A 19,037-nucleotide genomic window follows, 5' to 3' on the forward strand; every position below is an offset into this window, starting at 1 on the left:
CTTACTTGTTAGCTGGCCCATGCTGTCAGGCAGACAGGTAAGCTTGTTGTGACAAAGGGTGACTTTCTGTAGAGTCTTCAGACATCCAATACTGGAGGGCAAATGCTCCAGAAGATTGTTGGACAAATCCTTCAAGCAATCACAAAAACCATAACATCGCCATTAGTAAATTACAAAACACAGCAGAGCTCATAGCAGTGAGACTGATGAGTGCCTATGTGAGCAAGCAAAAATGTGTGCAAATCTCACACACGCTCGCACGCTAACCCTAACCCTTCACCTAACAGAGGAAGCTCATTACAACAGCTTATATCTAACACCTCATTCTTTCAGTCAAGACAACGCCATGAACACCTCAGACAGAATGGCAGTAGTGCTGCACTAGTGCTGCAGACAGGTGCAGCACTAGTGGAGCTGGACACAGGTCTGGCTTACACCGAATGCCCCATCCCCAGCACCCCCCACCAAATACCAGAGCGGTTTCCAGATTAAAAAGGTTTGAAATATATTTACTTAAGATCCCTCCTCCTTCGGGTTGTCTTTGAGTGTATTTTTGTTATAAAAATTACAAATCTGAAGAAAACCATTTACACACGCACCCCTGTGAATAAGGGCCAAAATTGCCCTTAGCATATTACATTTTGAACACGTTTATTAGGCTCCAATCTCACACAAGCTTGTTACATAATTCTGAATTAACATTTGAAAAATCTTATTTGCAAAACTGGTAAATTTCCTTTAAAACTTTAAATTGGAACTCAGTGTTCCTGTAAAAAGGTTGAGGTCAGGGCAGCTGCTTTTCCAATTATTTTCCCCCTAGTACTTAAAATTTATGTAGTGAGGATCAGCTATTAGAAATTATTTGCTTGTGACAAGACTGTATGCAGTGTTACACTTATAGCCATAGAGACTTTATGAACCTATATTATATAGTCACTTATAAGGTCATAAAATTCAGTGTTGGGACCACAGCCATGGGTACAAAATGAAAGGCCAGTAAGAACGTTTCTGGAACTTCAGAATCAGAATCAGAAAAGCTTTATTGCCAAGTACGTTTTTGGACATACAAGGAATTCGTTTTGGCGTAGTCGGTGCAATACAATACAAATTAAACAGTATAAACATATCTACAATATAATATAAATACATGTGCACAGTTTTAAGTGAGTGAGAGTAAATGTAGAGCAGTATAGGATGCGAGAGCAGTACAACAGTGCAGGTGATCAGTGTGCAAGTATGGCAGTGCAAGTAAAGCAGGAGTCCAAGCTGAGCGTTAATGTAACGCATAGAGTTACAGTTTACAAGTGTCCTGTCAGCAAAAAAAGGGGGGGTGTGGAGGAAAGGGAGAGTGTCAGGGTGGTTTCCGGGCTTTGTTAACAAGGCTGGTGGGAAAAAACTGTTCTTGTGGCGTGAGGTTTTGGTCCGGATGGACCGCAGCTTCCTGCCAAAGGGGAGAGTTTCAAAGAGTCTGTGACCGAGGTGGGAGGGATCAGCCAGAATCTTCCCTGCCCGCTTCAGGGTCCTGGAGGTGTACAATTCCTGGAGTGACAGTAGACTGCAGCCAATCACCTTCTCAGCACACCGAATGACACGCTGCAGCCTCCCCTTATCCTTGGCTGTAGCAGTGGCGTACCAGATGGTGATGGAGGAGGTGAGGATGGACTCAATGATGGCTGTGTAGAAGTGCACCATCATAGTCTTTGGCAGGTTGAATTTCTTCAGCTGTCGCAGGAAGAACATCCTCTGCTGGGCTTTCTTGATGAGGGAGCTGATGTTTGGCTCCCACTTGAGGTCCCGGGAGATGATGGTTCCCAGGAAGCGGAAAGATTCCACAATGTCAATTGTGGAGTCACAGAGGGTGATGGGGGCAGGTGGGGCTGGGTTCTGCCTGCACCAGTCCAACAGATGGTCCACCTCCCATCTGTACGCGGACTCGTCACCATCAGTGATGAGTCCGATCAGAGTGGTGTCGTCCGCAATCTTCAGAAGCTTGACAGACTGGTGACTGGAGGTGCAGATGTTGGTGTACAGGGAGAAGAGCAGAGGAGAGAGAACACAGCCTTGGGGGGAACCGGTGCTGATGGTCAGGGAGTCAGAGACATGCTTCCCCAGCCTCACACGCTGCTTCCTGTCAGACATGAAGTCAGTGATCCACCTGCAGGTGGAGTCGGGCACACTCAGCTGGGAGAGCCTCTCCTGGAGCAGAGCTGGGACGATGGTGTTGAAGGCAGAGCTGAAATCCTCAAACAGGACCCTGGCATAGGTTCCTGTGGAGTCCAGGTGCCGGAGAATGGAGTGAAGGGCTAGGTTGACTGCATCCTCTACAGACCTGTTGGCTCTGTAGGCAAACTGCAGGGGATCCAGGAGGGGGTCTGTGATGTCTTTTAGGTGTGAGAGCACAAGGCGCTCAAAGGACTTCATCACCACAGAGGTCAGAGCGACGGGTCTGAAGCAGGCTGGCACATGACATGTCTGCAGTGAGGTGTTAAAAATGTCTGTGAAGACTGGAGACAGCTGATCAGCGCAGTGCTTCAGGCTGGCTGGGGAGACAGAATGCGGTCCAGCATCTTTCCGGGGGTTCTGTCTCCTGAAGAGTTTGTTGACATCCCTCTCTTGGATGGAAAGAGCCGTCCCCGGTGTGGGTAGGGGGCTGATGGGGGGGAACTTCAGGGTGCGGGTTGGAGGTGCCATGGCCTCTCTTGATGTTGAGGAAGAGGGGGTGGTGGATTGTGGCTGCAGCTGTTGGGGGGTGTCGTGGGGGATGGTTGCAGGACTCTCCCATTGTCTTTAAAAGCAGCAGTAGAACTCGTTCAGGTTGTTGGCGAGGCGTCGGTTGTTGATAGAGTGGGGGGCTTTCGGCTTGTCGTTGGTGATCTGCCTGAGCCCTTTCCAGACAGACGTAGAGTTGTTGGCTGAGAACTGGTTTTGGAGCTTCTCAGAGTATAGTCGTTTGGCCTCTTTCACTGTCTTGCCAAACTTGTACTTCGTCTCTCTGTATATGTCTTTGTCCCCACTCCTGAAGGCCACTTCCTTATCCAGTCTTAACCTTCTGAGTTTGGCTGTGAACCAGGGTTTGTCATTGTTGTAACTCACCCTGGTGCATGATGGTACACAGCTGTCCTCACAGAAGCTGATGTAGGAAGTCACAGCCTCTGCGTACTCGTCCAGACTGTTGGTAGTAGTCCTGAACACATCCCAGTCTGTACAGCCTAAACACGCCTGAAGATTCACCGCAGCCTCACTGCTCCACTTCCTTGACGTCCTCACAACAGGTTTTCAGAGCTTTAATTTCTGCCTGTATGCAGGAATCAGGTGGACCATGATGTGGTCGGATAGGCCCAGTGCAGCACGTGGGACGGCGTGATAAGCGTCTCTGATGGTGGTGTAACAGTGATCCAGAATGTTGTCCTCTCTGGTGAGACATTTTATAAACTTTCTATATTTGGGGAGTTTGTGGGTGAGATTACCTTTGTTAGAGTCGCCAGCGACAATAACTAAGGAGTCCGGGTTGGTCTGCTCCACACTCAGTATCTGGTCGGCGAGCATGCGCTGTGCGACCTGCACGTTAGCTTGCGGTGGGATGTAAACACCGACCAGGATGAACGAAGCAAACTCACGGGGGGAATAGAAAGGCTTACAGTTTATGATGAAGGCTTTCAGGTCTGGAGAACATTGCTGCTGACTCACTGTCACGTTGTTGCACCAACCACTGTTGAGGTAGAAACAGATTCCTCCACCTTTCGCTTTGCCGGAGAGTTCCTTGTCTCTGTCCGCTCTGTAGAGCTGGAATCCTGCCAGCTGCAGCGCAGAGTCCGGTATTAATCCACACAGCCACGTCTCCGTGAAGCACAAAACTGCCGATGAATAAAAGTCCCTTTTTTTCCCCAACAGCAGTTGTAGTTCCTCAATTTTGTTGGGAAGTGAGCGCACGTTAGAGAGAAATATTACAGGTAACGGTGTTCGTAGTCCACGCTGGCGAAGACCTACCAGCACCCCAGCCCGTTAAGCAGAAAAGTGGGAAATAACTCCTCTGGTGTAGTAGCCCTGATATTCATGAGTTCTTCTCTGGTGAGAGAGCTCCGGGTACCATCATAGAAGACCGTTTAAAAGCAAAAAACAAATCAAAACAATGCGCACCAACGCGTGCCGAGGCGACCATCTGCGGCGCCATCTTAAACTTTCAAAATAAATTGCATTAATATACCTCCAGCACAGCCAGAAATGGGGGTAACAGCGGACTTCCTGTGACGTCACTGTCCGAATAAAAACCCCGCTTTTGCAACAAACTGACCTCTTCCAAGCAGGTCCCCAGCAGAACTGGACGGAGGGACACAGCGCGCTAATGTCTTTTTGCTGGCAAATAGACAACTCTTCAAACTGGATCCAAGAATGTCATATGACTACGCGATCATATGCACTAAGTTAAGTAGGAATTAATTGCTGTTTGTGTATCCGGTATTCATTCATGAACGTGGGTAATTAGGGTACAAGCGTTGCTTGACTTTCTCTCTGAGGTCTACAGAAGCAAATTGTGTTCCAGAGAGTTCCCAGCAGAGACTCTGTCTCTACAACGCCAAGTGGAGCAGTTTTTCCCGGTCTGAAGGAAGGACACAGGAAAGCATCACCGTAGCTATAGCAGTAACGTGCAGTTTGGCCGGCCGACAGAGCGAGCCACCGCACCCCACAGCTACGGAGGTTAGCTGCAAGTTAACCCTTTGTTCACTGTCGATGCTTTCTTCAACTTTGTCGCCCTGGACAACTTTTCCTCAACACAGTTCACGTAAGAGGTTGTGTTTAAGGCAGAGAGAAGTAGTTTAGAGTGAAATAATCTAAAAAGTTTTTGTTTTATGACGTTTGGTTTTGTTTGTGTTGAAAACTCAGCCATCTTAGTGCTAACACATTATCTGCACAGCAAATGTGCTCAGTTTATGTGTTCTGTGTTTGTTTTTTTAAAAGTTAAGACAAGTTTATTTAAAGGGTGATTTTAAACACAGAAGATCGGACATAACACGCCGTCCACGCTTATGCATTTTAACCCTTTTATTAGTGGTATTTTAAAAGGTATGTATTTTTGATTCTGATGATAAGCTATAAGCTTCTTTTGTTAGCTTCAACCACTAACAGCTAAGAACACGTGCTTGCCTACTGAAGATCATTTACGCAAAAGGGTTGTTAGTTTTCACTCTAGTAAAATAATATTTCCCTAAATATTATTTTACTAAACTTGATAACTAAGTAAACACCATTAAGCCCCATTTCTCCAGAAGATTTGGTTCTTATTCAAAATAATATTTCTTTAAATATTATTTTAATAAATAAAGGCAGCTAATTAAACACTATTGAGAATCGGTCATCCAGAAGGTTGGTTTTATTCAGCAAATCATTCTTTAAAATATTATTTTATTAAAATAATGTTTTATCTGATCTTGCATTGTGAATGGCTGTTTAAAGGTACAACAATTATTGCTTAAGTAATTTCCAAGACTAACTTAACTTCATTTCCAGATTCTTCAAGATAATCCTTGGTTCTCAAACATAAGTAACATTACATGGTAATGTTGCATCACTCTCTCGGTCATGATTTTCAATCATCTTTGATCAGCTTGTATATATTGTACATAGCCCATTAATCTTCCTTATTCTTTCATTCAGCTTGGTAGTTTAGTTGGATTGTTTTAGCATAGTAAAGAGTTTGTTGATTGAAATATGTTTGACTTTGAGTTGACTTATTTTTGTTAATAAATTCTTGTATTTTAAGAAGTTGTGTGAATTCATTCCGTTTGTGTACAGATTTTTCCTGTTCAATAATGCCAGAGCTTAGCTCATCCCCTTAAATTTTGTCCTAATACCACCACCTTATTGGGCTGGTATTCACAGGACAACCCTTAACAGACCAAAATATTAATAAAATATTAAGGAAATTTTATATTAAATAATTTCATAATCACAACATCAATACCAGGAAATATTGTGTGAAACACGTGGCCGGGTTCCCCCGGTTTTGCACTAGTTTGATGAGCTCTCACACCTGCCCGAACAAATGAGGAGGATTGGGTAGTCCTAACCACAGAAACATCCTCAGGCCAATTTAAAGCAGACCAAGCAGCTCTGCTCCAAAAGCACATTTAAAAGACACACATTTTCATAATAAAGACAAGACAGTACAGACCAGAAGTTTGGACACACCTTCTCATTCAAAGAGTTTTCTTTATTTTCATGACTATGAATATTGTAGTTTCACACTGAAGGCATCAAAACTATGAATTAACACATGTGGAATTATATACTGAACAAAAAAGTATGAAACAACTGAAAATATGTCTTATATTCTAGGTTCTTCAAAGTAGCCACCTTTTGCTTTGATTACTGCTCCGCACACTCTTGGCATTCTGTTGACGAGCTTCAACGGTTTTCCAACAGTCTTGAAGGAGTTCCCAGAGATGCTTAGCACTTGTTGGCCCTTTTGCCTTCACTCTGCGGTCCAGCTCACCGCAAACCATCTCGATTGGGTTCAGGTCCGGTGACTGTGGAGGCCAGGTCATCTAGAGCAGCATCCAATCACTCTCCTTCTTGGTCAAATAGCCCTTACACAGCCTGGAGGTGTGTTTGGGGTCATTGTCCTGTTGAAAAATAAATGATGGTCCAACTAAATACAAACCGGATCGAATAGCATGCTGCTGCAAGATGCTGTGGTAGCCATGCTGGTTCAGTATGCCTTCAATTTTGAATAAATCCCCAACAGTGTCACCATCAAAGCACCCCCACACCATCACACCTCCTCCACCATGCTTCACGGTGGGAACCAGGCATGTAGATTCCATCCTTTCACCTCTTCTGCACCGCACAAAGACACGGACAAGATCTCAAACTGGGACTCATCAGACCAAAGCACAGATTTCCACTGGTCCAATGTCCATTCCTTGTGTTTTTTAGCCCAAACAAGTCTCTTCTGCTGGTTGCCTGTCCTCAGCAGTGGTTTCCTAGCAGCTATTTTACCATGAAGGCCTGATTCACACAGTCTCCTCTTAACAGTTGTTCTAGAGATGTGTCTGCTGCTAGAACTCTGTGTGGCATTGACCTGTTCTCTAATCTGAGCTGCTGTTAACCTGCGATTTCTGAGGCTGGTGACTCGGATGAACTTATCGTCCGCAGCAGAGATGACTCTTGGTCTTCCTTTCCTGAGGCGGTCCTCATGTGAGCCAGTTTCTTTGTAGCGCTTGATGGTTTTTGCGACTGCACTTGAGGACACTTTCAAAGTTTTCTCAATTGTTCGGACTGACTGACCTTCAATTCTTAAAGTAATGATGGCCACTCGTTGTTTTTTACTTAGCTGCTTTTTTCTTGCCATAATACAAATTCTAACAGTCTATTCAGTAGGACTATCAGCTGTGTACTGTATCCACCTCCTGCACAACACAACTGATGGTCCCAACCCCATTTATAAGCTCTGAAATCCCACTTATTAAACCTGACAGGGCACACCTGTGAAGTAAAAACTATTTCAGGTGACTACCTCTTGAAGCTCATCAACAGAATGCCAAGAGTGTGCAGAGCAGTAATCAAAGCAAAAGGTGGCTACTTTGAAGAACCTAGTATATAAGACATATTTTCAGTTGTTTCACACTTTTTTGTTCAGTATATAATTCCACATGTGTTAATTCATAGTTTTGATGCCTTCAGTGTGAAGCTACAATATTCATAGTCATGAAAATAAAGAAAACTCTTTGAATGAGGTGTGTCCAAACCTTTGGTCTGTACTGTATGTATGATTTTAGATCAGTAAGGATTCCCACTGATCAAGAGTATGTGGCAGTTACCAGCTCTGTCAGGGTTCCCAGCTGTCCTATTTCCTCTGGCACATTTTCCAGAAGATTCTGCTGCAGTGTTAGGGAACGAAGGTTCCTTAGAGCACACACTTCTTTTGGCAGCGATGACAACTTATTATGGCTATAAAAAAAAAAAAATGTAAATAAAAAAACTGTACATTTTAATTTGAAATATCTCCCATCCTTTCCACTCAGATTATTGTACTCAGTGTTTAGTGTTGCTGTGAGACTTCAGAGATAAATCTGCAAACCTCAAAAAGTCTAATCAGTGTCAGTCACCTTCAGGGGCGATTTCATACAAACTGGATGCATTCCTACACCAGTGAAAATAAATGTTTACAAGTCTCTGTTCAAGGTCCATCTACTCACCTGATGTGCCCGCTCACACCTAAATGTTACTAACAGATAACTTCCTGCTCATCTTTTTGCTTCTCAAAAGAACTGACTGTAAAAACTACGTTTTATTTATATCTGATGTCTACACAGAAATTTCAACATGATGCTGAGAAACTGTACCTTAGTCGCAGTTGCTGAAGCTCCTGTAGCTCTCCAAGTGCACTGGGTAAACTGCTCAGCTGGTTGTCATGGAGCTGCAAGAACAGCTTGGTAAATAACAGGTTGGTTGAACTGGTTTGGCTTTTAAATGAAACCCACTTATCTCAATGATAGACATCATATCAAAGCTTGATGTAATCCCTTCCTTATAGATTTTACAGTTAGCATCCGATATCATCTCATGTTAGAAAGTGTGCGACAAAGTAATGTTCATATTTAATTCAGTTATTAGTTTAAACCTTGAACACAAATACAAAAACATGTACTAGACTAGTAAAGGTTCTAAGCTTATAGAAGTTATATTAAGGTTGCTGCCATTATATAGACCTCGAGGGACAGGATCATTTGCCTTCTCCAAACACATGTGGACCAAAACGTCTGCAACCCCTTCAGCATTCCCACGTGGACCAGTAGAAAAATGTGGTCCACTGGTCCATGGCCAATTTCTCAAAAAGTGGGACAAGCCCCCACAATTCTTTTTACTATTATTCTTTTACACAATAAGGAAAAACAACATGGTAATTGTCCATCCTTAGTTTCCATATAACCACAGAATTTTGTAAAGTTGATAAACGTAGTGACAAAAAGAAAATGTTTATTAAAAAGCTAAGTAACTTTCCATTAGCTGAAAACATTAATCAATAACAGTTTTTTTTACATTTTAGAAAACCGCTCTTTTAGAGTCTCTCCGGTGTCTGCCAGAGATGATCATACTTACATCCAGTGTAGTCAGTGTAGGTAAGAGTTTAATGTCTTCAGACAGCTGTGTTAGTTTATTGGAAGACAGCAGGAGCTTGGTGAGGTCAGTCTGTTCCCACCAACGATCTGATCCTCCAAACGATACGTTCTCCTGGGCTTCCAATGGCTCATCAATGTTAAGCCGATATACATTCTGAGGGACTGAGACACATTTACGACTCACAGCACTGAAGATATAAACACCACACTACAGTAATACAGGTCCTTCTAAAACAATTTGCATATTGTGATAAAGTTCATTATTTTCCATAATGTCATGATGAAAATTTTACATTCATATATTTTAGATTCATTGCACACTAACTGAAATATTTCAGGTCTTTTATTGTCTTAATACGGATGATTGTGGCATACAGTTTATGAAAACCCAAAATTCCTATCTCACAAAATTAGCATATTTATAAAAGAAAAGTGTTTTTAATACAAAAAACGTCAACCTTCAAATAATCATGTACAGTTATGCACTCAATACTTGGTCGGGAATCCTTTTGCAGAAATGACTGCTTCAATGCGGCGTGGCATGGAGGCAATCAGCCTGTGGCACTGCTGAGGTCTTATGGAGGCCCAGGATGCTTCGATAGCGGCCTTTAGCTCATCCAGAGTGTTGGGTCTTGAGTCTCTCAACGTTCTCTTCACAATATCCCACAGATTCTCTATGGGGTTCAGGTCAGGAGAGTTGGCAGGCCAATTGAGCACAGTGATACCATGGTCAGTAAACCATTTACCAGTGGTTTTGGCACTGTGAGCAGGTGCCAGGTCATGCTGAAAAATGAAATCTTCATCTCCATAAAGCTTTTCAGCAGATGGAAGCATGAAGTGCACCAAAATCTCCTGATAGCTAGCTGCATTGACCCTGCCCTTGATAAAACACAGTGGACCAACACCAGCAGCTGACACGGCACCCCAGACCATCAATGACTGTGGGTACTTGACACTGGACTTCTGGCATTTTGGCATTTCCTTCTGCCCAGTCTTCCTCCAGACTCTGGCACCTTGATTTCCGAATGACATGCAGAATTTGCTTTCATCCGAAAAAAGTACTTTGGACCACTGAGCAACAGTCCAGTGCTGCTTCTCTGTAGTCCAGGTCAGGCGCTTCTGCCGCTGTTTCCGGTTCAAAAGTGGCTTGACCTGGGGAATGTGGCACCCATTTCCTGCACAGGTGGCTCTGGATGTTTCTACTCCAGACTCAGTCCACTGCTTCCGCAGGTCCCCCAAGGTCTGGAATCGGCCCTTCTCCACAATCTTCCTCAGGGTCCGGTCACCTCTTCTCGTTGTGCAGCGTTTTCTGCCACACTTTTTCCTTCCCACAGACTTCCCACTGAGGTGCCTTGATACAGCACTCTGGGAACAGCCTATTCGTTCAGAAATTTCTTTCTGTGTCTTACCCTCTTGCTTGAGGGTGTCAATAGTGGCCTTCTGGACAGCAGTCAGGTCGGCAGTCTTAACCATGATTGGGGTTTTGAGTGATGAACCAGGCTGGGAGTTTTAAAGGCCTCAGAAATCTTTTGCAGGTGTTTAGAGTTAACTCATTGAACAGATGGCAGCTTCGATAGATTGTTGAGCCTCATACAGGTGCTGGTCATAAAATTAGAATATCATGAAAAAATTTATTTATTTCAGTAATTCCATTCAAAAAGTGAAATTTGTGTATTATATTTGTTAATTACACACAGACTGATTTATTTCAAATGTTTATTTCTTTTAATTTTGATGATTATAACTGACAAATAATGAAAACCTCAAATTCAGTATCTCAGAAAATTTTAATATTGTGAAAAGGTTCAATATTGTAGACACCTGGTGCCACACTCTAATCAGCTAATTAACTCAAAACACCTGCAACTGCCTTTAAATGGTCTCTCAGTCTAGTTCTGTAGGCTACGCAATCATGGGGAAGACTTCTGACTTGACAGTTGTCCAAAAGACCAATTACACCTTGCACAAGGAGGGCAAGACACAAAAGGTCTTTGCTAAAGAGGCTGGCTGTTCACAGAGCACATGGGTTTCAGCTGATGCAATCCTTATGTCAAGCCACTCTTGAACAAGAGGCAGCATTAGAAGCGTCTTGCCTGGGGTAAAGACAAAAAGGACTGGGCAGGTGCTCACTGTTCCAATGTTATGTTCTCTATGCTGCTGACCAACCTAGAGATGCAGATTTCATTTTCCAACAGGACTTGGCATCTGCAAACAGTGCTAAAGCTACCAGTACCTGGTTTAAGGACCATTGTATCCCTGTTGTCAATTGGCCAGCAAACTCGCCTGACCTTAATCCCATAGAAAATCTATGGTGTATTGTGAAGAGGAAATTGCAATGTGGCAGACCCAACAATTCAGAAGAGCGGAAGGTCACTATCAGAATAACCTGGGCTCATATTACACCTCAGCAGTGCCACAGACTGATCGACTCCATGCCACACCGCATTGCTGCATTAATCCAGGCAAAAGGATCCCCAAGTAATTATTGCGTGCTGTATATGCTTATACTTTACATGTTCATACTTTTCAGTTGGCCAACATTTCTAAAAATCCTTTTTTTGTTTTGGTCTTAAGTAATATTCTCGTTTCTGAGAAACTAAATTTGGGATTTTCATTAGTTATCAGTTATAACCACCAAAATTAAAATAAATATAAATATATAAGTCTGTGTTTATTGAATGAATATATTATACAAGTTCACTTTTTGAATGGAATTACTGAAAAAAACTTTTTTTTTTCCATGATTTTCAAATTTTATGACCAGCACTGGAGCCCAGCCTCACTGCGGTGTTTTGGGGACAGGTTCTTATTTTTTTGTAAAAGCGAAGTTCCTGAAAATACTGATTCAACCAGATCGCACAGTCCTGCTGTAATCTCCTCACACATACAGGTCCTTCTCAAAATATTAGCATTTTGTGATAAAGTTCATTATTTTCCATAACGTCATGATGAAAATTTAACATTCATATATTTTAGATTCATTGCACACTAACTGAAATATTTCAGGTATTTTATTGTCTTAATACAGATGATTTGGGCATACAGCTCATGAAAACCCAAAATTCCTATCTCACAAAATTAGCATATCATTAAAAGGGTCTCTAAACGAGCTATGAACCTAATCATCTGAATCAACGAGTTAACTCTAAACACCTGCAAAAGATTCCTGGGGCCTTTAAAACTCCCATCCTGGTTCATCACTCAAAACCCCAATCATGGGTAAGACTGCCGACCTGACTGCTGTCCAGAAGGCCACTATTGACACCCTCAAGCAAGAGGGTAAGACACAGAAAGAAATTTCTGAACGAATAGGCTGTTCCCAGAGTGCTGTATCAAGGCACCTCAGTGGGAAGTTTGTGGGAAGGAAAAAGTGTGGCAGAAAACGCTGCACAACGAAAAGAGGTGACCGGACCCTGAGGAAGATTGTGGAGAAGGGCCGATTCCAGACCTTGGTGGACCTGCGGAAGCAGTGGACTGAGTCTGGAGTAGAAACATCCAGAGCCACCGTGCAAAGGCGTGTGCAGGGAATGGGCTACAGGTGCCGCATTCCCCAGGTCAAGCCACTTTTGAACCAGAAACAGCGTCAGAAGCGCCTGACCTGGGCTACAGAGAAGCAGCACTGGACTGTTGCTCAGTGGTCCAAAGTACCTTTTTCGGATGAAAGCAAATTCTGCATGTCATTCGGAAATCAAGGTGCCAGAGTCTGGAGGAAGACTGGGGAGAAGGAAATACCAAAATGCCAGAAGTCCAGTGTCAAGTACCCACAGTCAGTGATGGTCTGGGGTGCCGTGTCAGCTGCTGGTGTTGGTCCACTGTGTTTTATCAAGGGCAGGATCAATGCAGCTAGCTATCAGGAGATTTTGGAGCACTTCATGCTTCCATCTGCTGAAAAGCTTTATGGAGATGAAGATTTCATTTTTCAGCACGACCTGGTACCTGCTCACAGTGCCAAAACCACCGGTAAATGGTTTACTGACCATGGTATCACTGTGCTCAATTGGCCTGCCAACTCTCCTGACCTGAACCCCATAGAGAATCTGTGGGATATTGTGAAGAGAACGTTGAGAGACTCAAGACCCAACACTCTAGATGAGCTAAAGGCCGTTATCGAAGCATCCTGGGCCTCCATAAGACCTCAGCAGTGCCACAGGCTGATTGTCTCCATGCCACGCCGCATTGAAGCAGTTGGCATGGAGACAATCAGCCTGCAAAAGGTTTCCCGACCAAGTATTGAGTGCATAACTGTACATGATTATTTGAAGGTTGACATTTTTTGTATTAAAAACACTTTTCTTTTATTGGTCGGATGAAATATGCTAATTTTGTGAGATAGGAATTTTGGGTTTTCATGAGCTGTATGCCAAAATCCTCCGTATTAAGACAATAAAAGACCTGAAATATTTCAGTTAGTGTGCAATTAATCTAAAATATATGAATGTTAAATTTTCATCATGACGTTATGGAAAATAATGAACTTTATCACAATATGCTAATATTTTGAGAAGGACCTGTACTCAAAACAAGGTGAGACGGGAACATTTAAACAGACTTTTAAAAAGGTGCCATGATTTCACAGTATTCCAAACAGCCCATTCTATTTCTCCATTTCTCCAACCCAAACATGAGCCCATGAGCGTACCCCATGCTGCTCATACGGAGCCAACCTTTAACTTTCCCCCTCCTTTTATTCCCACCCCTCAATGGGCGTGAACACAGATGATGTACAGCAGGAGCCCTCTCTCAAAACTTCAATGATGCACCCACACAGTTGTGCAGAAGAGGACAAGGGTGGCACATCTACTAAACTTGGGTTTTCCCATTAACTGAGAAACCCAATACGTTCTCCATATGTGCTCCACCGTGTCCAACCTCACAGTGCGGTGACCGCCCTGTCAGTTACTGGAGATGATGTCAGGACCTCACGTGGTTGTTCCCCTGGGTCTGCTTCATATGAAATGCCTTCAAAGATGGTTCACCCGCCTGTCTGCGCGCCAGAAGAGGCGATTCAATCCCTTTAGTGGGATCCGATCTGGCCGACTGGGAAACCCCCACACTGTCAGAGGGAGTTCCCCTCAGCAGGCCCGTGTCACACAGCCAAAGTGTACACAGGCAAGTCAATGTCAGCGTGATGAGGGACGTGTTTGTCCCACGTAAAGGAATGAAAGTGGCCAGATCACACTTCTCTCTACATAAAAGTGCTGGCGCTCATTACTGTGTGAAAAGTGTCACAGCATGTTGCTCGTCTGCTGCAGTATCAGCATTTTCAGATTCACACAAACAACAGAGTTACAGCACCCTACAAAAACAGCTCAGCTGTTGACATCGAAAAATGTCAACAGCTGAGCTATGCTGGGACGCATGAACCTGCTCTCCAACAGAGCATTTTACAGAAGCAGACATCATGTCCAGGGAATTGCTCCCGACACAGAGACAGGAGCCTCCATCCTGAATAGATTTCTCATATTGGAGCATATTCGACAGAGTAGTAGTGGTTCTGTTCGTTACATAGGAGAATGGACAGCGTCAAATGTGGTCCTCACTCAACCCACGGGAAGATCCACCATTATGCTCACACTCTGTGGCCACCAATGCTTCATTAGGTGTTCCCTCATGTCCCGCTGATCCTGGATCAGGTGCAAGAGGAACAGTTTTTCAATAATTCTTTTAGGTTCGAGTGCACAGGCTCTTCGTGGTTCCCAAATCTGCAGGAGCTGCTGTCAGGTCGCTCATAGCAGCTAGAGTGTGTGCTCCTGTGAGCGGGATGGTGATCAGGAGCTTCCCAGAGATAGACCAGCATCTCTGGGTCTGGCTGCTGAACGGGAGCTTATACAAAGCTTGGCCTCCCACGGGAAATCGTGTGCACAATTCAGGTCGCACGGGCTTCTTCTCCAGCTTTAATTACATTTCTGTCATTTAAAACAGCTCTGCTGATAGATAAGGTAAATGGTCTGCACTTGTATCACTTTATCAAGTCCTCAGAGACACCAAAGCTCTTTACACTACAGTCATTCACTCATTTATTCACACGCTGACAGTGGTGAGCCCTCTGACCACCATCAGCAGGCAAGACAGGTGAAGTGTCTTGCCCAAAGACACAACAAATGAGACAGAGCAGGGATTTGAACCGGCAACCCACCGGTTACAGGACGAACCCCTACCACTGCACCATGATCCCTCTTTCTGACATCTGCAAAGAATGAGCGATTATCTGCGCTCTCCGCATACGAGGCAACAGCAGCTCAGCTAAGCTGTGTCCTAATTTTGCTTTTATACCTAAAGCATCATAAGCTCATTCAGGTCCAGAGTGATAACTGATTGGCTTCTATCCTCCTCATAATGCTTTTTGTTTTTTAACAGTGTCCTGTCTGGCGGAGTAGGGCTCAGAATTGTTGTCTGAGTACCAGGAAAGAGCCAAAAAGATTTGCTTTCACAAGTTGAGCATTACAGCTAAAGCTTTAAAGTTCTGCTTGATATTTATAAAATAAACTTTATTAGAAACTGGTTTGGGATTATTTCAGCTGTTACGGACACAGAGACAGAAATGAAAAAGGAAAAAATAAGAAGCACGAAAGAGAGAAGTGGGACAAAAATGTAAAGAGGAGAGAAGGAGAGAAGAATGGAGGAAAGAAAGAAGGATGAATGTTCATATTAACAGCTTTTTTTTTTTTTTTTTTTACCAAAAAGTGCATGGAGATTAGAATGCATAAGTACCGTGATGTATTTAGTGGTAAATGTGTCCAAATATAGAACATTTGTGTATCTGTTAACACCTTAATCTAAACACCTGTGGGTGGGAGTGTGAGCACACTTGTGTATACAAGGTTTCTCCATAAAAATATGCAATAGCGAGTGTGAGAACCCACAGACCTGCCCCCCTGGACGTGGGACAGATATGGAGGATATCAGAGCCACAGATATCCAAAGGCCCCCCAGAGCATAGGAACCCCAGGAGAACCACTGCCAGAACTACCGCAACTCCCCCACTGAAAAGGAGGGGGAGAGTCACAGGGGAACCACCCAGCAGCCAAAATGCGGAAGTCCCAGAGAGATGCAGTGAAGAGCCCACAGGACCCGCCGGTAGCCGTCCACGCCCGAGCAGATCCAACCATGGACCCAGAGACCCCGGCACATATCACTCCCCAAGCATAGGCCCGATTGAGCCCAGGGATCCAGGCCCCGGCAAGCAGCCACCAGGAGTGAGGCAGCACACACCAACGCATCCAGCCCCGGACACGGAGAACCACAGTACACCAGCGGGCAGAGAACCACAGTACACCAGCGGGCGGAGACCCCAACCACCGGCAGGTAGTGTGGCAGGGAGGAAATAGGATCAGTTTAGGCCCCACATTTGATGTGGGGCCTAAACTGATCCATGAGAGGGAGCAGTTCAAGACCCAACCTGACACAAAAAACAGGCAAATACAGTCACAATCACACATTCCCACCCTCATGCGTACACATAAAAACACTCACACCCACGTACCCAACGTAATGACAAACAACAATGGACGTTGTACACTCACTCACACTCCCTATACATATTTTATACTTCCAGGTCCAGGTACCTATACCCCATAACAACAACCAGCCCCCAGAGCCATGAGGTGGTCCCATTCCCTCCAAGGGTGGAGACAGGCAGACTGCCAAAGCACCTGAACCCGGGCTGGTGCCCGAACCTGAGCAACCCCGGCCCAGCGACCCCCATCCCCATCCACAGAGGGGGGCATGTACAAAAGAGAGGTCTACATGGTCCAAACTAGCCCACCAACCAGAGCCTCCACAGGATGAAATAATCCCAACCCTCCAATGAATTCCAATCCCACCCCCAATGAACCACAAAATGAATTTCCCCACAGGGCCACACACAACCAGGACACAGATATCGAACACATGCCCAAACGCCATGAATTGCCGCCCCATAGCACAGGGGCACACCCCCACAGGCTGTACTGGTTCTGTTAGATCTCAGTGCTGCATTTGATACAGTCGATCACAATATTCTCTTAGAAAGGCTGGAATATGCTGTAGGGATCAGGGGAACAGCGCTAGGCTGGTTTAAATCTTATTTGTCTGACAGATTCCAGTTTGTTCATGTAAACTATAAATCATCTTTAAACTCCAGGGTTTATTGTGGAGTACCACAGGGTTCAGTACTTGGGCCAATTCTCTTTACTGTATATAAAAAGCATGTGTTTCCTGTAGCATTTTACTTCTAGACTCAAATATGCCTAAAAGACCCCTAAGCATAACCTTGTGTTTAGATTGCTGTAAATACAAAAGTATTTGTAAAAAACTAATTTGGTGAATTGCTTTGCAAACATTAAAGCGAGAGATTTAGGACAAAAAAAATCTAGCGTTGTTTGACCAACTTTTAGAGCCAGCAAAAAAAAAAAAAAAAAGCATCCATCCACTAGTTAATTTGTCTTAAGGTCTGTAAAAGTGTTTCAGACTTCGCAATGTTGGTCTGCACCTCCCAGTGTCATAATGTTTCGAACAGTTTTGACCCACATGTAGAAAGCAATTCAGGAGACTGAGTTTAACGGTAATGAGTTTATTTACAATGTAAGGAAATGTGCAGGGAACTGGAACCGGGATACCAACTGTAAAATAAACAGAACGGTAAGCAAGGAGTAACTCAGGATCTGAATTCTTAAATAATAATTCTGCCTTACTGGATAGATGGGAAGATCCGCCAGAGGGGGGTGGAGAGACCAAAGGGTTGTTTACCCGTGAGACTGAGGATGGTGAATACTGGTGTGCCAGGATGGTTAGCTGGTCCAAGAGTTTCTGAAGTTGGAGCAGTGGATGGAGGAGGGTGGACAGGGTTCATGGAGGGTGATCCAAGGAGCGAAGAAATCAGGAGGCTGCCAGCCGGTGTGATCAAACGAAGTAACAAGAGGCTTGAGTCTTTGTTCATGGAGCTGGATCGCTTCTTTCCAGAAGAGGGTAATCCAGGCAGAGTTCAATGCAGAAGGCAAAGTCAGGTTCAGGTAATCCTGCAAGGTAACAGACACTGATTACCAAAATGTCAAGGCACAGACAAGACAAAGGTAATGTGGCTAAAGCTGTACCACTAAAGGCAACACTCCGGCAGTGAGTTGCTGGCAGCCTCCTCCTTAAATATTCCTCAGCAGGTAATCAGGGGAATAGAAAACACCTGTCACCTCTCCTCCAGGTTCCACGCCATCTAGAGGTTAAGCATAGTAAACAGCACCAAACAAACAGACATGGCACAGATCCTGACACCCAGCCACTGTAAAAAATATTTTTACTTCCACATACTTTTTAGGTAGTACTTACCTTCTTGTTATTTAATCATCTTGAAAAATATAACAAAAACCAACAAGTCTTTCACCAACAACAGCTTCATCTCCTTCTATAATTATCATTAGGCTGGCTAGAATACCCTGGAGCTACTGACTAAAAAATCAAAGTATGACTGGCTGATTAAAACATCAATGAGAATTTGTGCTGGTAATCAGGTTAAGCAAAGCCATATTCACCTTATTCCTGGAGGTGCTGCAAGAGGATCAATTATGTTCGAAGCCTCCAGAATGATAACATTAGCTGCTGCCAAGTGGGTTGTTTTATGATGCAGTGGCTGTATTTTGGAAGAAACTGATTTGCAGTTTGATCAGATTTCTCCTTCTCTGTCTGTTACGACAATCACACAACTATGGAGTCTTTTGTTTGGAAAAACACCAGGGAACATCATGGTATCCAGCAACAGCAGCAATGGATAAAGAAAGGTGGTCTGAATCAAAGCTTTACGTCAGCATTTTTCAACAGCAATGAAGTACATAGCTTCTATGATGCATTCAAATAGTCATTTACTGGATTGTCTATATATATAAAAAAAATACTCTCTATATTTAAAAATAATATCCAAAATGGTTTTATTATCAAATGTCAGTACAT

General features: G+C 43.9%; 1 protein-coding gene across 3 annotated transcripts in view; it reads right to left on the reverse strand.

Moving 5' to 3' along the window:
- Positions 1-19,037, reverse strand: part of lrrc40 (leucine rich repeat containing 40) — a 75,403-nt gene that overhangs the window by 48,411 nt on the left and 7,955 nt on the right. For all 3 annotated transcript variants that reach the window (XR_007039550.1, XM_047374193.1, XM_047374194.1), the window contains exons 2-5: positions 9,100-9,281; positions 8,343-8,416; positions 7,818-7,947; positions 6-129 (exon numbers count right to left, since the gene is read on the reverse strand). Coding sequence is in view for 2 of the 3 variants with exons in the window: in XM_047374193.1 (XP_047230149.1) it covers positions 6-129; positions 7,818-7,947; positions 8,343-8,416; positions 9,100-9,281 (510 nt within the window). In the remaining variant the exon portion in view is untranslated. The remainder of the gene's footprint in view (positions 1-5; positions 130-7,817; positions 7,948-8,342; positions 8,417-9,099; positions 9,282-19,037) is intronic.

This window comes from Girardinichthys multiradiatus, chromosome 9 (assembly GCF_021462225.1).
Source record: "Girardinichthys multiradiatus isolate DD_20200921_A chromosome 9, DD_fGirMul_XY1, whole genome shotgun sequence".
Classification (NCBI taxonomy): Eukaryota; Metazoa; Chordata; class Actinopteri; order Cyprinodontiformes; family Goodeidae; genus Girardinichthys; species Girardinichthys multiradiatus.